A 21,583-nucleotide genomic window follows, 5' to 3' on the forward strand; every position below is an offset into this window, starting at 1 on the left:
TGTGGTCCTAAGGGGGGGGGGGTGAATTGAACATAAATGTTGTGGAAACTTTCAGTCAGATTACTCAACGTGAGCACCCTTGTGTTGCAGCCGTAGAGATGAAATTAATCTCGATTACGAAAGATAAAATGGTACTTTTATAAACATTAAGTATAGGAATGACATCTATTAAGGACAAATATCATTGTGACGGAGATTATCAATGGAAAGGAAATAATGAATACCTTTTTAGGTGTAGATGACAGTATCTCTGAAACACGTCTTAGGTCTCCAATTTTAGCTGCCCTTACTAATTCATATTCGATACTAAGATCAGTCTTATCGTCTACACAAAGGTTTCCATGCCCTGCACATCAAGTAGAGAATTCTAAAACATTGTATATGTGCTGTAATGTGCATAAGACAGATGATACTAGGTGTGCAGAAACTCTGACACCCCATTTTTGAAAATATTTTGTGAATTAGGATAAATATATGATTTTTCATCATCTCCGGCTCCGGCTGAAGCACTGGCTAAACTTCAAAGAAAAACTGACACAGCTTGTCCGTTATTGAAATCTAAATTTATCTCTCATTTACTATTGTCACACATTGATCTATATATTTGGCACGCTCGACCAAGGCGGGATTATGCACTTCTTTTAGTAGTAACGCGTGTGTTACTGTCAGGTATCATAAAACTATTCTAAGGAGCGTCAATTGCTACCTGGGACAAAATTTATTTGATTTCTTTTAAATGTTCTATGTCAACAAAATGTCAACAAAACTCTTCATGATATCCATATTAACAAGTAATTAAAAACTCTTGGTATACAGTAGATATGATATTATTGCAATATGCCAATCATGAACATTTTGGGAAAAGTTTGCTGGACTCCGATAAATTAAAAATACGTCATACAAGACATCATTAAACAATGAACGAAATCACGAGACGTCAACCGAAGTGTAGCAACTTCCGGAATAAAACCCACGGATTGCTGAATTGACTGTTTTTCATCATCAGCTGCGTCTTCACGGACATTTTAACTAGTTACAGTTACTCTTATCATTTATCGGGTTTCAACTTCAATATCATCATTGCCAGCATTGTGGACTATAATTTAAGGAATTCCTTGCCAGCTAATTTGGATTTTATACAGGACTATTATGATTTTCGATTACTCACAGCCGAATATTTAAGACATGTAAGACAGTGTACTATTTTGTTTTGCTTATTCTGTGTATATGAGAATAATATTAAAATCAAATTTTTCGTGGTTATTTGTTCGATATTCAATATCGTAACAATAGGCATACTAAAAGACAATCGAGCACAATGCTGCCAATCAATGGAGATTATATGCATGATAACTACAAAAAAGTTAATTGGATTGTAAAGATTAACCGAAAGTGACGAAGTTTTTTTTTCAAGTAAGGGCATAAATTTATATGGAATCGAAAGGAAATGTTTTCCTTTTCTTATATCCAGGACGATGATATTGTACACCCTTTTAATTTTGAATGGTAGAAGAAAGTGTAAAAAGTTGATAGGCATACTAAAAGACGATCGTGCGCAGTGCAACAAATCAGTTGGAATTATGCATGATAATTACAAAAAAAAGTTCATTGGATTGTAAAGTTTAACCTAAAAGTGACTAGGATTTTTTTTCAAGTACATGAAGTAAGGGCATATGGTATATGGAATGGAAATGAATTGTTATTTTATATCTAGGACGAGGATATTATACCCCTTTTAAATTTTTAATGGTAGAGGAAAGATATTATATACCATATACGGTACACACTAAGAAATAAAGGTTCAAAATTGAACCCCGAAAGGTTGATGCAAAATCAGCACCCGATAGGATTAAAAATTGAACCACTGGTTGGGGTTCATTTTTGCACCCTGCGGGTTCAAAACTGCACCCCTAGGGGTTCAATTTAAAATATAGGGGTGCAGTTTTGAACCTGCAGGGTGCAAAAATGAACCTTAACCAGGGGTTCAATCTTTGAACCCCAATGAGGGGTTCAATTTTTTAACCCATAGGGGTGCTGATTTTGCATCAACCTTTCAGGGTTCAATTTTGAACCTTTATTTCTTAGTGTGTATAATGGTATCTCTGATATGAAAAGGCGCAGGTTGGTGATCTTGGTGTCAAAATGCACAGATTCTTACAAAAAGATCAAATGAAATCAAATCAAGTACCTACAATGCTCATTCACCAATGAAATTCAAGGTCAAAGGTCAATGACCTTTTTACAAAGGCTATATATGGTATAATGGTATATTTGATATAATATGCTGCATGTTGGTGATTTTGGTGTCAAAAAGCTTTTGCAAGAAGATAAAAAGGCACAAAATAATCATAAAAAAATGATCCTTCATCTTTGATATCCAAAGTCAAAGGTCAAAAGGTAATGAATATATATATCCATGCATGATTTCCCCCAAAAAGAAATTAATTTATAATATTCACATTTTATTTGTGAATAATATAAAGAAAGATAGCTATTTGTAATGAAAACTTGGATGTTTAATGATTTCACTCTAAAATAAGGATAAAAAATGGCCATGAAAAATATATTTAGGGTTAAGAGGTCAATCAACTATGTCAATAACGTCAGGGAAGTAAATATGTCGATATAACGTGATTGTGGCATGTTTATTATAGTGATTCTGATGGGAAAAAGATTGACCTGCGTGGAAAATGAACACAAATTTAATAGTTGAATCCTTGACCAATGATGATGTCAAAAATAATTTTAAGGTGAAATCGAGATCAAATAACACTTTTTAATATAGATTGAAGTAATGCATTGCCAAAAGCGTAAAAAAATCATGTATGATATAATTTAATAATATAATAACGTTCTGTCAAGGGATATCAGACCAGGATCTATATCATAACTGATATGTTGCACAGCATGATTCTCAAGAACTGGAAGTGGTGCTGTAGGAGTTTTTTTAGGTCGATGGATGTGTACTTGTAAGCTATTATCTCCTTTTGAATTTCATTATTATATGCCTAATTTGTGCACGATAATAATCAGTTGTTCTGGACCAAATACATGATCCTTGTACAAACTGATACCTAGTAGAAATAGTATCATGGGTGGCGTACGGCAGAGAGCAGATATGCAGTTTTGTCCTGCAGCATTAGCATCTCAAGAAGTTCTGGCAGCTCGCAATGAAGGTAATTAATAGTAATACTGGAATTTATCTTTGTTGAAGTTGATATACATGTCGCTTTAGTGAAAACGAAACACATCGTTTCCAGTTGAATGTCTCCTCCCGATTGTAGGTCACTGACAGCGATCATTGACATGTTGACATGCTTGAACTACCTTCCATTTCTATTGTTAATTAATGCACATGCCTTACCTGTTGCTATGCTAGACAAATATCAGTCAAACTCTTTATACATGTACCAATGTTACGTAATTGCGACCAGTTTACTCTGTTATTCAACTTTGAAACGCTTCGACCTTGAATTTTATCGGTGAATGTGCATTCTAGGTAACTAATTTTATTTGATATTCTGGTAAGAATCTGTGCAGTTTGACACCATTATCACCAACCTGCGCCTTTCCATCTCAAAGATAACATTAAACAGTATATATGAAAAGGTCATTGAAAAAACACTGTCCCCAACCCGTATTCCTCCTTACTTTTTGTGGGTAAATGTTGACACCCATACCTACTCAAATCAGTTAAAAAATCATTTCCAATAATTTTATTACAGATGGGCTATTTTGGGGTCTAATTTAGGGATACTATAAGCCCTAAAGAGCAAATTATGTTTAATAGAGTCATGCAAAAATATGTATTATGTAATAATAATAATAATATGCATATATATATATATACAATAACGTCTTAATCCCCCACTACGTTTTTTTATTTCTTTCTCCCCTTTTCTCCCTTTCCCCGGCATTTTGCCAGCCGATGGGGGGGGGGGGGGCATGTGCCCCCTCCCCGTAGTTACACCACTGCTAATAAGGATGATAGCATAGTCACAGAATTGAACACAGGTATTCGTACTATGATTTAGAACATTACAAAGTAAGATATTCCATGTTTCAATATTATCATCATTCACTGTATCCCAAAATCGGGCCGCAGACCAAGCGTAAGGTGTTCGGTGGCCTTAACATTTCCATACCTTTTAAATCCTTTGATTGGTTTCTTGTTGGGTGATCTTCATCGGTAGCTAATTCTTGAGCAAATTCTACGCCATCGTCCGGGATAAGAATATTGTCATCGGAAATTGATTTTATATTCAGCCTCCCAATACCAAAATCCCCATCTTCTCCGAAGTTTTCCATGTGCTTTTGGTCAGGATTTCTACAATATCAAACAAAATAAAAGTGCTATTCATAAGTGACAGGAACTTGTATATCTTGTGTATTGGACACTGTTCGTTTGATAAATGTTTGCATACAATAAGTAATGTTAATATCCCTTGATAAAAGGAGCAAAAAGGTAACCTGTCTTTTTATATTTTTTGCAACTGTATCCATATTACTCAGTTCAATGGATAGTGTAGAAACTGATGAAATATTCATGGTTGGAAATCGTCAAAATACCATACGCCGAAATATCTAATGGGGTGGTATTCTGAGATCCATTTTATTTCAGATAAAATAAAATATTTTATCCTCGTTAAAATCAGTGAGATAAAATACCCTTAGAATCTATCCGAATTGGTATTCAGAGAACAATTTTATTTTCATATTATCTTTGTAAGACACACCTATTTTTAAATCAATATCCAATTAGAAACGCGCTTTTATAGCTCTCTCATATCACTCAAGCAATGGAAATCCATTCCGCCAGGAGGTGTGGCAAAGGAATGAGATTGCGTCAATTTATTGACTTCAATTACGCTTGCGCGTCTTTAAAGATACGATTCCAGTTGTGGGAACGATCTCAAAATGACTTTTTACAGAATTTAATATAATGATCACCAAAGTGTCTGTTTGTATGAATAAAAAATATTTGCCAAAGGATTCTGGAAGAAATTGTGTAATTGCTGAGAAATAAGCAAAATAAGCGCGGATTCGGTCACTTCCGTCGGGTCTTTATTCCAGCAATAATACACTGTCCCACGTGTGCCTATCTGTGTTGGCGATCTTCAGTGTGATCGTTTTTTAGCTAGATATTATGATTTCACAAAGTTCAGTTTATGTAACTGTACCAGATCTAGATCCACGATGATATATCAATACTTTACCTTGGTTTTACAGACTTTCTCACGAAATAAGTATTTTACTGCAACTACGTTCATTTAGCTTTAAAGAGATTTCTTTTTAAAAAAATGACAATACTCAATTTTTTTTTCGAAGCCTATATCGCATCTTTTCAAGCATCATTTCAAACACAATATTAGTCAAGAAAAGCCTTATGAAATACTTTCTGATTGTACAGAAATAACGTTAAGGTATTATCCTCAATAATATCCTCAATAAATGTTTAAGTTTTTTTCATTTTCATGTCAACATTTGGAGTTTATAGGTCCATGATTTCACCAAGAAATAATGATGAAATCAACGTCGCGGAGATAAAATAGCCCCTACCCTCTTTTAAGTTTATTTCATTTTTTCTTCAAAGTAACAAGGGCGCAAGCACATCATTCGCGTTGCAATCTCCAGATATGTGATGGGCATGTCTACGCAGGCATTGTTCTGTTGCGTATCATCTGTAGATACGCAATATAAAATTTATACGCAAGATAACATTTAAAATTTTATCTGAGAGATTAAATGTCATCTCAAAATACCAATTTCATTTTAAAAAATAAAATAAAATATTTTAAAGATAAAATGACTTCAGAATACCGCCCCTGGACCTCACTGACATTGCCCGCTCTAAATTGTCGACAGGAACAGTCAGCGTTTGGAATACTTTGGCGAATTCCCATAAAGAAACAGCATCGTTGGTAGGTAACAAGAAAACAATATTCTCATTTTTATATGTTACTACATATTAAAAAAAAACTTGTAAGAATAATCCTGAATGTGGTATATAAGTCATTATTTTTTCTTTGTTTGAGGATAGTGCCCTTTTCGAAAAAAAATATTCCTTTTTTCCTACGCCCCCACTTTCAACTTCACTTCGCCGCCCCTGTGGTTCAGGGTAATTATGTTAGAATTATGACCCCCCCCCCTCCCCGATCGTACGCGACTGCAATTCTGTTTATGTAATTAATCTTTACCTGGAGATCCACCTGATTAATGAATTTTAATTCTATAAATCCCTATTTTTTTAATTTGTTTTGCTTTACGGCTTGGGAAATGATTATCAGACCATACTGTATGGGAATTTAGTGAGAAAGTGGTCTAATAAGAATTCTCAAAACCGCATGTGTATTATTTTCTTTCATAACGTATTGGGTACTCTGCCGAGTAGATTTGACGCATTATAAATCAATAAATCATCTCTAATATTTTCTCTTCTCAACCTTCTTACTTGAAATCCCTCCTCTCTTTTCTATTGTTTTCACTCTAGGAAAGTAACAAGTGCCCCTTCGCCCCTAGATATGCCATGCAACATAAACTACACAATTTATTCAATAGTTCTCTTACTGATCTCGGGCAATTTGCTTTAAAGTCCTTTTTAGTTTTGGATCGTCGATGAAGTATAAAGGGGTACGGCAAGAACCATTTTCAATATCAATGGAGGCGCCATGAAGAACCATAAAACAGAGCAATGCTTCAGAACTGGTGTGTACACCGCCGTCTTTGTATTTCATCCGAATCTGAATGAAAACGGGAAAACGAGGTCATAAGTCGGATTAATGGGGAGTTTTTGCTCAACGGCGTACTGAGGATCCAACAACAGTGAAAATGGTCTGCGTCATCATGACTCTGAACAAAGAAGACTTTTTTTTAGAAAAAAAAAATGGTGAATCAAAATAGCAATTTAGTCCCTGACTTTGGACAAACGACATATTTGCAATTCTCCGTCAGTTCTGGAACTTAGGAGGAAACTAGTGTTCTGGTTCAACTATTCACCTCCCATGTATTCATTGTCATTTGACAGGCATTGTCAAATTCTCTTCTTGAATCCTCCGTACGCTGCTGAGCTGAAACCCTGTATTGAAAGTCGACTAGAACTCATGAAATGGTATATCACGATCTATATATCAACATATTTACCCTATCCCAAGAGTCAGGAAATGCGGTTCAAAGGGGTGGGGGCTGGGGGATTACCAAAAGAATTGAATTGAATTTATTAAACTTCATTCACTTGACATGAATATTCTGTTTTACAGCAATACAATAATATCATAACAAAATATTAATAATTATAACAGTACAGATGAATTATGTAAATACTTTGAATGTGCAGGGAAATTTGAATTAAATTCTGACGCTGAAACAAACAGTTACCTAAAACAATCAGTAAGCGTATTAACGTTTCGAAAAGATCCCTATTTCATGAGGAGGATTCCATTTTATCTACGGACAATCAAATTCTGTTATAAGAGGGTTAAAGAAAATGATGTTATCCATGCAACGAATATTGATCTTCAATGCGAAAGTAATATAATCAACAAGTCAAGTCACTTACATCCTTAAGCGCTTGTGTTTCGTTGACTTTCATATTTTTCCTTCTTACAGCGCTGGCTAATCGATGAAGTGGACTATGGCCTTTGTTACATGTTAGATTGATGTCTGCTCCTTGCATCACCAAGTACTCTAAGCTTTCAGAGATTCCATTTTCGGCGGCCAAATTTAAAGCACTGAGTCCGTTAACGTTTCTCGCATCCAGATCAAGTCCATGACCCTAAAGAAAAACATTATTTTCAGTCCCAATTATGACCATCATGGTTCCCGCTTTACCATGATCGTAATAAAGTTACCCGACATACGCAAAAAAAAAAGTTTCCTGTCAAGTCAAAACGGTTTAAGTGGTTAACAACAATTGTGCATGCGTAAAATGATATTTTGGAAATATGTTTGCTAGAATGACAGAGGTAGAGACAATGAAGTGAATAGTAAAAGCCTGTTGATAGAGCACAGATTTTAACCTTTAAAGTGATTGTATGATACCTTTATAGCCAAAACCACCTTCATGACTTGAACATGGTTGTTGACTACTGCAATGTGCAGGATGTTAAATCCTTCAGGTGTAGTAACCGGAATTGACGGAGGAGAGTGGCGTGCAAGCATTTCAACAAGCCTGTATCAGACAGAAACATAAATTTACAATGATATCACTGATTACTAATATGTTTTTTTTTAATATATGAGATTTTAGAATGTTAAAACAAGACTAGTCTAACTCGTAACGATTTTAAATAGTAAACGTGCGTATTCACCAAATGGGCACGATGAACAAGATTTGATTTCAAACTTACTTTTGAGTTCCGGGTCGGAATCTCTGTCAATCAGTTAAAATCACTGTTTATGAAACATGGATTTAGATTGAGCCATTTCACTGTCATGAATTACAGGGGGGAGGGGTGGACAAATTTGTGGATTTGACACACGTACTGATACTTGGAGTAAATTAATAACTATCGATTATTGTTTAAGACTTCAAATGTGATCAGAAACCTCCAGAGCTGACTGAAGAACATCATTCAATCGGTAAAAAGAAAGAAACTTCGAATCAGGAATGAAGTCATTCTTACTCCGGGCGGTCTTTAAGTGCGGCGAACAGGATTGGTGTCATAGTTCGTTTGTTCGTTTTAGCTGTATCAAGATTTGGAACTGCCAACAGCAGTTCAGCAACATCGACGCTATTGTTGATGATAGCATCATGGAGAGGGGTGTCTCCCCGTTCGTCCTGCATGTCGTAAATAAAAGGGGATCTTGAAACACAACTATCATTCCTTTAAAAAATAACTGGGGGTTGTGGCGTGCGGCTGTTATCCAAGCTATGTGGGGAAGTTACAAATTGATGCAGATGTTCCAGCCCCGGTCACGTCTTTCGAATGGTGACGTTAAAGTTATTGAATTTTAAGTTTAAAGTTTGTCAATATTTTGTGAAAACAGTTATATATTATAATATTATAATAATTATTATATATTATGTTATAATATTCATTAGGTGGGCCGATGATGTCATACCCCCAATTTCCCTTTTCTTATATGTTACTACATGAAATCATGATTGTTTAATTTTTTTTCATACATGTGTAAATGATGTGTCTCGATTATGATAAAAAAAAGTTGAGGCAATAAATAATCAATGCACTTAATTAGTTGTCAATCCAATTGTTTTAGTTTTTGGTAGAACATTTTTGAATAAACCTAATTTCATATAATAAAGTACAAAAGAACAAGTGGGGATATGACATCATCAGCCCACTTAACACGCCTAATGAAAATTCATGGAGACATGCCTAAAACTGTTTCATCAGAATAATGCAAATCTTTAAAATTCAATAACTTCGTTATTTTTTTTATCCGATTTTGAATTAATGTTCAGCATTTTGCTTGGTGAATTTTACTCTATTTATTGAGATTCAAATATTTCCAGCCTGGACCATCCCTTTAAACATCGGTCCAGACGTAAATAATCATATCTGATTGATACACGTCTGACAAAACTTAAATAGGCACACACAAGTTCCATGATAAAAATGAAGGAGAAAAACAAATAAAAGGTGAAATAGGAACAATAATAAGAAGAAAAGAAAAGGAAGAAGAATGTAAACGAGAAGAAGGAGGAGGAGAAGAAGAAGAAAACAAAAGACGAAGAAGAAGAAAAGGAAGAAAAACACCCCCCAAAAAAAGATAAAGAACGGCAAAGTTATCATTTGTATTATGATTATTATACATTATTATTACATACTTGCACGTTGACATCACATCCATGTTTGATCAGGATTCTGGCGCAATCAACAAAATTTCCATGAGCTGCTCGATGAATAGCTCTTCTCTGTCTTGTGCTACCTCTATCAATGTCAGCTCCTTTCTCAATGAGAAACTTTGTAACTGCTGGCTCGTCTCTGAAAATGTTACAATACCAAACTTTATAATATTCATAGATTTTAACACACACAGATGATTAATTAATAAAACTGTTCAATGTCGTTAGGATAATTATATTTGAGTTCATGGCTTTTTAGCCTATGGGCACGGTTTTGGTTTTTGAAGACATCATTGCTATTATACCAAGTTAAAGGACAAGTCCGCCCCGACAAAATGTTTACTTGAATAAAAGGAGAACAATCCAACAAGCATAACATTCTAATAGAATATAATAAAGTTATGGCATTTTTAAAATTTCGCTTAATGTCATGAAACAGTAAAATGCACATCCAGGTTGGTAAGCAAATGGAGAGACTCATGACGTCACCCAATAACTATTGTGTTATCTGAAATGTGAAATATTGTGATTTTCTCTTCATTGTCATGTGAAAAAAATTCTCCCTGCACATTGCTTTAACATCTTTTGCTTCAGCCAAATTTGTCACTATTGTCAAATCTGTAAAAATTAAAATATTGTATACTTCAAACAATAATAAGAAAAATAAATAATTAGGGACATCATCGACCCTGTCATTCGCATATCACTGACTTGTGCATATGAACTGTTTTGTGAAAAATAAGAGAAACTTAGAAATATAACTTTCTCATATTTACAATCGATTTTGATAACATTTTTAGCATTATGCTTTTTTTATTATTCTCTATTTATTCGATCAACAATTTTCGGGGGTGGCCTCGACCGTTATCAAACAATCATACTCGGTAAATCACAAATCATATATACAAGCAAGAGAAATTGCAGCTTACATTTCTTGCAGGCTTGTTGAATATCAAGAAACCCTTTTTTCCGGCACTCGCAGAAATCAATTGATAATTCCCTCGAGCGTACCCTGGGTAAATATTGGATTTCGAATACATCATTTTCAATTATATTTTTTTCGCTATTCTTTGCTTTAATGTGGCTCGCTACATACCCTTCAACTGCGTAATGTAGTGGAGTATGTCCATCATCTGTAGTGATTTCTATGTCAGATCCAGCCTCTATTAACGCCTTAACAACCTTTAAATGACCACGAACAGAAGCTTTATGGAGTGCGCTCTTGCCATTTACTTTCCCATTCACCTAAATGTAAAACATTCAATATTAGGCGTTTCAAAAGCACTTTATTGATTACGATAGAAATACACAAAAATACGATAAAAATACACAAAACACGCAGAAAGTAATGCAGACAAACGCGCACATCCACCAATCTACACCACACATCTACACTCACTCACCTTCACACACACGCGGCGCACACGAACCCATCCACACACACACCCACGCAACCAGACCCATCATCTAATAGACGCTCTTAGTTACATATGGAAAGAGGCTATATATCCCCCTTTCTTAATATCTCCTGCGCCACAATTTGAAAATCTGATTTTATACAGTACCACACCGTTTATTTTCAGATAGTACCTACGGTTTGCACCATTTTGCATACACCGTAAAGATTCAATTCAAATCCTATTCTGTATAGTTACCACCCTCCTTTGTCAAGTACAGCTTTAACTAGACGATCTGTTTTTGTTTGTTTCTTTTATTTTGGACCACTCTTTTGGAACTCATTACCTAACTCTGTTGAATTATCTATTTCTCTAAATCAGTTTAAATGTACATGACATTGTCTCCGAAACACTTCTAAACACGGCCTTCCTTGTATTGTAATTAGTTGTTTTTATCCCCCCCCCCCTCTCTCTCTCTCTCTCTTGGACTTAATTGTAATTATGATATGATTATATTGTTATTGTTTTTTTACATGTATAAATTTATGATTTATTGTTATTACAATGGGGCCAATTTAAACGAGCAGTTGTGCTTTCTTTGAACGCTTCACATCTAATATATCTCATAATGTCAATGATTTGTAGATACGTATATTTTTAACTGTGGAAATAAAACTTGAATTGATTTGAATAATGCTCACGAATAAAGAATGTAGATTAATTCACTTTCTTTTAACAAATCGCAAATAGGTCAATTACCTTCTCCGGTGAAGAAGACAGAATCTCCAATACACGATTAAGGTCACCTGTTTTAGCTGCATTATAAAGCTGAGATTCTATAGAATTATCGTCTTTGGATAAGTCAGTAGTTTCTGCATTGATGAAATATTAAATGATTCACAGTGAGTGAATATTCCATAACTATCGATGAAATAAAATATACTGTAAATAAATAGCTGGCGAAAAAAGAGAAATTGAATGAAAACAAGAAAGGAAGTATTTCACGATATGAAAAAAAAAACATATAAGGAATAAAGAGAAATCAACTTTGGGGACAAAAATGTGTAGATTAAAAAGTGTTACTTCACATGGGGCAAATATCAATTTCGAACGTTTTTTTTTCGCATGGAATGTCTTTTTTCCCCTGGGGGGTGTTCTCTTTCCTTCTGTTCCACAGCCCCTGCCTGAGCTTATTGATTTCATTATGATAAACAAGGTGCGTATACCACATCTTAATCAAAGTGGAGTTCCTACTCCGCCCCTACTCTAATAACATTTTTTTTTTATTAGAGTAGGGGCGGCCCCTGAAAGTAAATTATAACGTCTAACTTTAGGGCAATAAGACTAAGTTGCTATTAATAAAAAATGTAATGTAGAACAAATAGTCATCCAAAGTTGAATGGGTACAAGGCTATCAGAGAAGTAGCCCCACTGCGTTTAGGTTAAGTGAATAAGCGGGCCTCTTGCTCTACCGACCAATTTTGAACGTGTTTCTTGTGCACCTTCATTCTTATTAGGCCTGTGCATAAGTTATTTCGGGTAGGCCTACTACTTCTTACATCTTCGCATCTCGCATTACCTTAGAATTTCGTGTTATTCACCTGAATTCTGCAGATTATTGATTTCAACCAAAAAATGCAATATCATTAAACTTTAAGGAACGTTTGCTAACTCCTTACTCATTACTTGCGACCCACGTGAGCATTATACGTCCAAGATAACTCCAACCGGGACGGCACGGCGCCAGCGACGACCGTGTTCGGGCGGCCGCTGAAGGTACACACAGGGTGTATTCTGTTTTTGTCTATGTATGTCTTGCTGTGGTTCCAGCATGCAGCATCAGCACCACTTAGCCAGGAGGCTCCTAGACAGCGGCCGGGCAGCGTTTTGCTGGTAAACGCCAAGCTGGTATATAACCAATTACCTAGAAAACAGTTTACGTCTAGGTTAATCAGTCATAGTGGCTGACCTTTATAGGCGGAAGATATTACTCTCGGGCCTTTTTATAAAAGTGGAGATAATGACAGAGTGAGGATTCGAACTCACAACCTTGCGATTATGAGTCTAATGCTCTAACCACTGGACCACACGACCCGCAGCTCGATATATGCTACCGTGGCTACGAACATGATGTAGGTCATGATGGAAGGGTCTACATTCATTTGGGCTAATAAGTAGCTAACAGGTAAGTCCAAATTATTTCACCCCCCCCCCTCGACATGCTTTCGAATATCATGATAGTAAAACACATTGGCCTGTATTCTGAACTCTGATTTAATTACAGCAAGCCAGTTGTGGCTCAAATCGTTGTTAGTAAGTGTTAAAATATCAACTCATTTGACATTCATATCACTCATAACTGTATGGAAATGATAATTAAAGTGTCTTTCTTCATCTTAAAAGCAAGGGGAAGCAAAACAATAAATACATGCTATTGACGATTGAAGGATTTTTGGCTTCTCATAATTTATCACAGAGTTAGACTATGTAGACCGTGGTCTAAGTTAAACTTGACTTCAGAATATGGACCTTTAACGTCTAAACGCAGCTTACCAGGTTTGATATGGGTGGACTTGGCTCCATCGCCCACATGGTGTTTTTTCTTCTCAACTAGGGTTAGCGCACAGGGATGCCACCATGTATCCGATGGCTTCACTGACTCAAATCGGACCCGTGTGTCAAAATGTTCATCAACAAGTAGAACTGTACCTTCCTTGTCCAAGCACTGTCAAATATGTCAAAGGGATACATTAAATGGTCCATTCCCCCATTTTTCTTTTAGAAGTGAAATAAGTGCTAAATGACTCAACACCAGTATATCAGCTACTACATACGACAATGGGAGACGAGTATAAATGATAGAACACAATGTTGAATCATTGATAGTGGAAATATCAAGAACGTCTTGTAACAAAGTTATCCTGTAATATTTACTAAGGGTTTATAGATATTCATCATTTCAATTGAAACCAGGCATGTAAATGCTTAAGTCTTGAAGGAAAAAGAACGAGAGGGGGATGGGTAGGGAGGGGGATGAGAGGCATGCATTGTGATACTTGGTAAAAATCCCAACAATATCGAAAATATTACTTACGTTTTCCATACCATCTACCCATCCATTTTTGCTGTTTTCCTGGAGTCCCTTCACGTACTCTTTGTCTGTCTTGACGCCTACACGGTCTCCTTTTTCAAACATCGGAACCTGACAAAAGGAAAATGAAATGTGACATAAACAGAGAGAGGGGTAAAGGGGGGGGGGGTTGTTAAAAATCAAAATCAAACAACTTCCCATTCAGCAGTCCAGGGCCCCGTAACACGAAGGTTTACGATTAATCGTTAATTTGAAAGAACAATTCCAATTGGTTCCCAGTTTAGGCTGAGCAAAATGCGCATGCAACGATTATCGTGATAGGCCATGTCATCTTGCGATTAATCGCTAAGCTTTGTGTTACGGGGCCCTGGTCCATAACGTCACAAGAATACATGTATGTATAACTCAGAATGGTAATGCAAATACCGAATGGGGCAGTTTTGCATCCTCATATTCTTTTTAATTTTTTAATTTCAAACAAATTATGGTATTAATTTTTTTTTATATGCATGGGTCCGTGTTTTTATATATTTGTTTCCCTTCTTGTACTTCGATTTTTTTTCCTCCGTCTTTTGCTTGTGATAATCTACTATAGGTTTTAAGATTTTTGCAAACTTTTTGAGGTGTGTCTACAGCAGTCCAGATTCTTTCATGTGCTATGTACATTTTATTTACAGTTTTTTTACAGTGTATTTATAGCCCAATAATGAAGTATAAAGATCTTGCCATTGTTATATTGAGATTAGATTTAGGTTTACTTATTTTCATTCAACAAAATAATATAATCGAAGTAACAGTGCAAGTTCATGTTAAAAATAAGTCATACAGTTCTATAACATTTCATAACAAATATTACAGATAAATTAACGAAACGGATGGACTTGGCAAGAAAAGCAGAGCTTGTATAAAAGGCAACCTCCGATGATTCGTTATGCCAAAGGTTCGAATATTCCGAAGGTTCGTTAGTCCGAAAACAAAATGAGGTTCGTTAATCCAAAAATTAAATAAGGCTAATTTGAAGTGCTTATTCTATTCATGCATTTCATGAAGTTCTCAATATATTTTTTCAGGTCTGATCGTCAAAACTTATCAGCTGGCGCTGCGTGCTCGCATTTCCATTTGTATGTATAGAAGGTCCATGGTATAAACCTACTTCTCTATGAATTCTAACAAACTAAATGACAGTTTATCAAAAATTCCAGCTCGCACTTCGCACTCGAAGTAAATAATTAGTTCCAGACGCGTCTTGTTCATAATCACAAGCATTGCTCAGAATGTTCAATTTTTAGGACAAAATTCCAGAAATTTCTATAAAATTTAGCTAGCATTATTCAATCAGGGATTATGAGATACAATTATCTTGTTTATAAGTCACTATTCAGACCACCCCTTCCGTTTTCAAAAGGAGACTAAAATCATATTTAATTGACAACTACAATACTTAATTCATTTTCTATATTACAGGCTTTATCGTTACCAAGGTTACTTTGTTTATGTTACGTATTAAGGTTTTTTAGGTGTTGTATATTGTAATTTTTCTTCTTCTTCTTTTTTTTTCTTTTTGATATAATTTGTATTCTGTTCTACTGGTGGCAGCACCAATAAGGCTTTTCTGCCTTCTAAGCTGTCTCCTCGTTTCATAAATTATTTCTATTTCTTGTATATTCCAATTTTTTTTGTAAATGTTATTTTTAATATATGAATGAAATAAATGCATATGAATGAATATGAATAAAGAAAAAAAATCAGCTTTGATCAGCCGATCGGGGAAAATGTGAATGAAATTCCTCCCCCTCCTTATTGGCGAAAGCACAATCCACATCTGTATTTATATGCGATTCGGGGTAGAATCTCACCTGTCTTCTCCATACCATTTCAACTTTGTGGATGAGATTCTTGGTATCTGGGTCCAAACAGAGGAGTCGTAATCTACAGTTGGTTGAATCAAGGTTCATGAATGACTTTAAGCTCATGGTATTGTATGCGGAGGTTTCGTCTTAGAAGAGCAAGGATGATTTTACCTTATTGCTAATATTATATATATGACGTCTAGGTGACACACACATTGAGCATTGCTTCTTTTCCAGTGGATCGTTAGTAATTTGCATCTGTCGGTATTCATAACTAAGCATCTCTTTCTCAGCCCCGCTCGAAAATTAGGTTAAGAATTTGTTGACGATCTTTGATGATGTATGACATTGCATCAATTTTCCGAGAAGCAACCCTGTGCGGGTTATTTTAACCTTTGTCATGTTTGTTGTCTCCCCGTGACATGCTGTTGTTAGACTTGTCGAACTTAAATTAATTTCAATTTCAATCAGCAAATAAGCAAACATTAGATGCTCTTTAGACTAATTTATTTTTGTATGAAATAGAAATATGGAAGGCACGGAAACCGACCTTCGTGAGCTTGGCACTCCAAATTCCAACGCATTTGTTAATTTGGTGCTATCTAATAGTGTCCTCTATTTCAAATCAAAAGCCATCATTTTGAATATCACGTCATGGATCCTACCTTGTTTAAAGCGTCTGGATGGAGGATGAAGCGGTCATCTCTCCCTGGATAGGAGATCTCTGCATTTCCATCGGGATGAATGCTTGTAACCATGGCAACCTTTGTGATCAGCTGTACGAGATGAAGAGAGTACATGATAAAGAGTGAGAAAGAATGAGGGACAGGAGAGAACTTTTGAAATAAATGTAATTGCCTACTGAATAAATGTGTATGGTAATCATTGCTGCAACTTAAATCGTTATGAAGGATACATAAAATAACACAAGTCTTAAACTGCAAAATAATTATGATTTTCATGTAATATTATTATAAAAAGGAAGGTATCGAGACATGACCCAAGCCCACCAAACTAATAAAGACACCAATGTAAATGTTTTCACAAATTCCTGCTAAACTTCAATAACAATAACTCGATTAGACGTTATTATATTTTTTTTATTAAAGATTTTATTGTTTCAAAATCAAATGACAATATACATAAATAATAGCAGCAATGTAATAAATCATACACATTAGTAGACAATGTGTTACAATTCAGCAAGAACATGTTGAGACTTGTTCAATGGATTCCATTTATCAAAGTGACCTGAAAGTTTGCCTTGTTTTACTTCGATTGCTCACTCTAATTTTTCTAAAAAAAATAATGTCATTTTGAAAGTGTTTGAAGACCAGCATTTTCTCATTATATTTTTGTTTATAAATATTTTTGCATAAAATATAATGGTATTGGTTTTTTTTCTTTTGACTCCAAAACGAATATCCAAAACAGAAATAGGCAAAGTAAGAATGTTTAAATTTACTGACCATTTGTTCACTTCATTCCAAAATGTTATCAGATTTTGATTAAATTTTCAGCGTTTTGCTCTGCGAATTATACTATAATTCATTTACTATAATAATTTTCATCCTTGGGTGCTCCTTTGAAGTGCAATAATTCATTTTTTTTAAAGCTTGACTGAATAATTCTAAAACTGTAATTGTTTTTTTTAGCTCGTGCATTGTGAATATAAATCAATTACTTTAGATAAGCCTACTCATTTCAGTGTATATACAATATGCAACATCAATTTAGATAAAACTCACGTTTTGCATCCTAGGCGACCACTTGCATCCATTTTTCTCTTGAATGAACTGTAGTCTCTCGGCTGTCAAGGACATCGCTACTCGATCGCCAACCTTAACACCTTGCTCTTTGCCTGTATCAGAATAATAGCATTAACAATTAAAAATGAAAATCTGAACTTTTGAAGACAGTAATAGCAACAAGGTAGTATCAGAAAATGAGAGAGTGTGGGTGGGTTTCGAGGTAATTTATTCAAGTTTTAGAAAAAAAAATATATCTTCTACCACACTGGCCTGGAGTTCTTCGTGATCTGAAACGGATAAAACGTACACAGGATTTATAGAAACAATTATTGAATATACATACATAAAGTATTATTATGAAAGAATACTCCTTGAGGCTGTTTTCGAAATGTATTGCAAACCTACCTAGAATTGGTAGATGTGACGAATAGAAGCCGCATCCATGTCCTGGCGTGGTGCATTTCAGATCCACCTTTCCGTCATACCCGACCCTATGGGTTGTTGTCTGCCCAGTGTCCGTCCACTTAACAGTAACACCAGATCGTGGTCTCCCGGATATGACGCAACTGTTAACTGCATTGCCTTCGTGTCCATCTAGGATTCCATCAATAATAATAGTATGCACCGCTTAGAAAAAGCGCTGTATAAATGCTGCATTTTTCTGTAACATGTATTATTATCGTTATACTAGAGTCAAGAATTCATTGAGACTTTAAAGTAGGGATGATACCAAATACAATAAGTTATCGGAAATACATCTTACATGTCTTATGTGACTCATCCTTCTGGAAAGAACAACGTCAGTATCGAACGTACATTAATACATAGAGGGCTGTGGAACCGGGGGAGGGGGACGGGGGTAGTGAGGGCTTCAGCCTCCCCATGTTTTCCAGAACTGTAAAAAATTGGCCATCTGATTGTAATTTTTGCATGATCAGCCCCCTTCCCCTACTTTCAAAACCGTTCTGCAGCCCAGTTAGAATATGTAAGAGTCACGTTTTATTGCATCATTTTGAGTCCAGAAGTCCAGAAGGTAAAAGATGTCACAAATATAATGAAGAAGGATGTACACAGGTTGCCTACCAACGCTCCCATTTTCCGACAAAGATGGAAGACCAATACAAATTATCAAGATGTTGCTAAACTTCACAATATAATTTCATTTTTTTAGATTGATTTAACAGTAATATAATTTCATTTGTTTTATAAAAAAGTTATCCTGTATGTATACCAATAATTATTCAGAGCAAATAGAAGTAATCGAACTTCTTTATAAAATAAAGAGAAACACATGTAAATGTACAAATGGAATGTGAAAATAGTTGAACTTGCCACTTTCGTCTCCTTGCCAATCTTCTCCTCGGCTAACCTGGGCTTCAGGGCACAGTCCCATTGAAACTGTTTTGTCTTCTTCGGAACGAGGTGTAACAACGATTCTAGATAATAGATGCATTCAAACAACCGTGCATGTGAATATATGGCAAATGGTATCATTACTTTCTAACATATATGTGTATAAATCAATGACTGTGTGAGCCACAAACCACACTCTTCTACATGTTATATATATATATATATATATATATAATGAGATGAGGCAAGGCCAACTCAACAGATGACGCAGGACACCATTATTTGCTTATTTGTGTCCTGCGTCATCTGTTGAGTTGGCCTTGCCTCATCTCATTATGTTTAATATTTACAACTCAACAGCGATTGGTAGAAGTAAACTTATCATCACACTATATATATATATATATATATAAACATAAATCACAGTTTTAATAATAGGTTACGGCATTGATATACAAGTACACATATTTACTTGTGTATACACTATTAAAACCTTCAATGCAAAAAGGCCGATGTTAATCTAACACCAGCCTGATATCGGTCCACACCAGAGAGGTGTTGGAACAACCCCGGTTTGGCGTTGGGCTAACACCAATTTGGCATTTAAGCAACACCAATTACTATTAAATCAATATCGGCTTGACTCTTTATGAGTGTTGTTTCAACGCTTCTCTGGTGTGGACCGATAAACGGTATATACCAGGCTGGTGTTAACACCGGAGTTTTTGCAGTGTTCCCTGTGAGATTAATTTGATTATGTCAAACAAGAAGTTTGAATGAAATAGAGGACTCACATTTGTAGGATATGATTGAAATGTGGACGTTCTAGGGAAAGATGTGATTCCGTATAAATTCATAAAACTATATAGAGTAAATATATATAAACCAAAAATAAATTAAAATGATATACAAGCCTACATAATGTTCTCTCCGATGTGGCTGAACTGCGGTTTTTTTGGGGGGGAAAATACTTACAAATACAATATCACTTGTCTGACTAACCCTGTTTCATCCTGACTGTTGAAGCGTGTGAATCTGTGTGTCAAATCATGTTTGTCAGTCATATAACAAGGGGTACAAAGGTTGACATCTGTACAGCTATGATCACAACACTTCCATCTAATACCATGTATAGAATCCACCGTACAATTGCTACATGTAATCTTGGGATGGACAACGCCTAATAAAATGCAAACAATAATATTTACATGTAATCCATGTGAAATGTGCATTAAAACAGACAAGAAAAATGTCAGTGATTTTAAATGTCGTAGATACTCGATATGAAATTGTCGAAATTTGGATAGAAACTTAGAAATCATCAATCGGAAGCGACCATCGTAAAAGAATGAATACAAGTACGTTACGAAAATGCATCAGTCCTCGCATTAAGAGTATCGGGCATTTATTTTGTACTTGGTCTTTTAGTCATAATATGTGTCGAATGGTCATTTATATTTTTGTTCTGTGGCCGACTTGTATGAAATTCTGAGTACATGTTTCCTGTAATATTATTTTCACGTCATCAACATATATTATATATGATATTTCGTTGAAACAATAGACCTATTTAAACAGAAAAAGTGAGGGAATGAGGTAAAACCAATTTTAAAAAATGTGCTTGTCACCTGCTGGGGCGCTGTCAAAGAGTAGGAGGTCGTAAGTTCCACCTGTCCCAACTTGATATTTGTTACATCGACCAGTATCCCACCGGACCTTAGACCATCCATGAAGAGAGGCTACAGGTTCCTGGTCAGTCATCTTGACCACAGTTCCTAGATGGCCTTCACCACCATCCTGATCTCTCCAAGACCACTCGGAGCTTCTGACAACCCGCTGACCTATCTCCGGAGAGGTCATCTTGGAAGATGTCTCTGATAGAAGAGAATAATCCTCATGGCATGCATGGGAAAAGCTATTTCATAATTTTCATTGGTCGTGTCACCTGTGTCCCTTCTTATAAAAACTTTTTATAATAACAAATAATTGAATAAATAATATCTATAACAAATTTAGTATAAGTAGGAGTGGGCTATAAATGGATGATTTTTGGTTTTACTGTGGCAACAGTTTTTTTTTATTCCTTCTACCTCAACATGAAATGACAACATTTTTTGTCTCGGGTCCGACAAAAAAGTGTGCCGGGCCAAAATCGATAATGGCCGCCAAAACCCTCCAAAATCACATTTTTTGGCCACAACTTCTTTGTTTGGTGGTCTTTTTCTCTGGTTTTTGGTGTCTATTCATATGTTTTGAGGGGCAGGCGATTTGTTTTTTCTAAAGTTAGTACTTTTAAACCATTATTCATCAAGTTAAAAGGTGATTTTACTTAAATT

At 35.4% G+C, this 21,583-nt stretch overlaps 1 protein-coding gene across 3 annotated transcripts in view; it reads right to left on the reverse strand.

Moving 5' to 3' along the window:
* LOC129276766 (E3 ubiquitin-protein ligase MIB2-like) overlaps positions 1–21,137 on the reverse strand; it is a 42,652-nt gene extending 21,515 nt beyond the window's left edge. For all 3 annotated transcript variants that reach the window (XM_064109517.1, XM_064109516.1, XM_054913171.2), the window contains exons 1-17: positions 20,876–21,137; positions 20,250–20,427; positions 19,227–19,330; positions 18,300–18,488; positions 17,892–18,004; positions 16,809–16,919; positions 14,297–14,404; positions 13,756–13,927; positions 11,962–12,074; positions 10,902–11,050; positions 9,788–9,944; positions 8,622–8,776; positions 8,038–8,167; positions 7,556–7,771; positions 6,568–6,740; positions 4,146–4,327; positions 225–346 (exon numbers count right to left, since the gene is read on the reverse strand). In XM_064109517.1, the coding sequence (XP_063965587.1) occupies positions 225–346; positions 4,146–4,327; positions 6,568–6,740; positions 7,556–7,771; positions 8,038–8,167; positions 8,622–8,776; positions 9,788–9,944; positions 10,902–11,050; positions 11,962–12,074; positions 13,756–13,927; positions 14,297–14,404; positions 16,809–16,919; positions 17,892–18,004; positions 18,300–18,488; positions 19,227–19,330; positions 20,250–20,427; positions 20,876–21,107 (2,604 nt within the window). In that variant the 5' untranslated portion in view covers positions 21,108–21,137. The remainder of the gene's footprint in view (positions 1–224; positions 347–4,145; positions 4,328–6,567; positions 6,741–7,555; positions 7,772–8,037; positions 8,168–8,621; positions 8,777–9,787; positions 9,945–10,901; positions 11,051–11,961; positions 12,075–13,755; positions 13,928–14,296; positions 14,405–16,808; positions 16,920–17,891; positions 18,005–18,299; positions 18,489–19,226; positions 19,331–20,249; positions 20,428–20,875) is intronic.
* Positions 21,138–21,583: the final 446 nt, after the last annotated feature.

The sequence above is a fragment of the Lytechinus pictus genome, chromosome 14 (genome assembly GCF_037042905.1).
Source record: "Lytechinus pictus isolate F3 Inbred chromosome 14, Lp3.0, whole genome shotgun sequence".
Taxonomy (NCBI): Eukaryota; Metazoa; Echinodermata; class Echinoidea; order Temnopleuroida; family Toxopneustidae; genus Lytechinus; species Lytechinus pictus.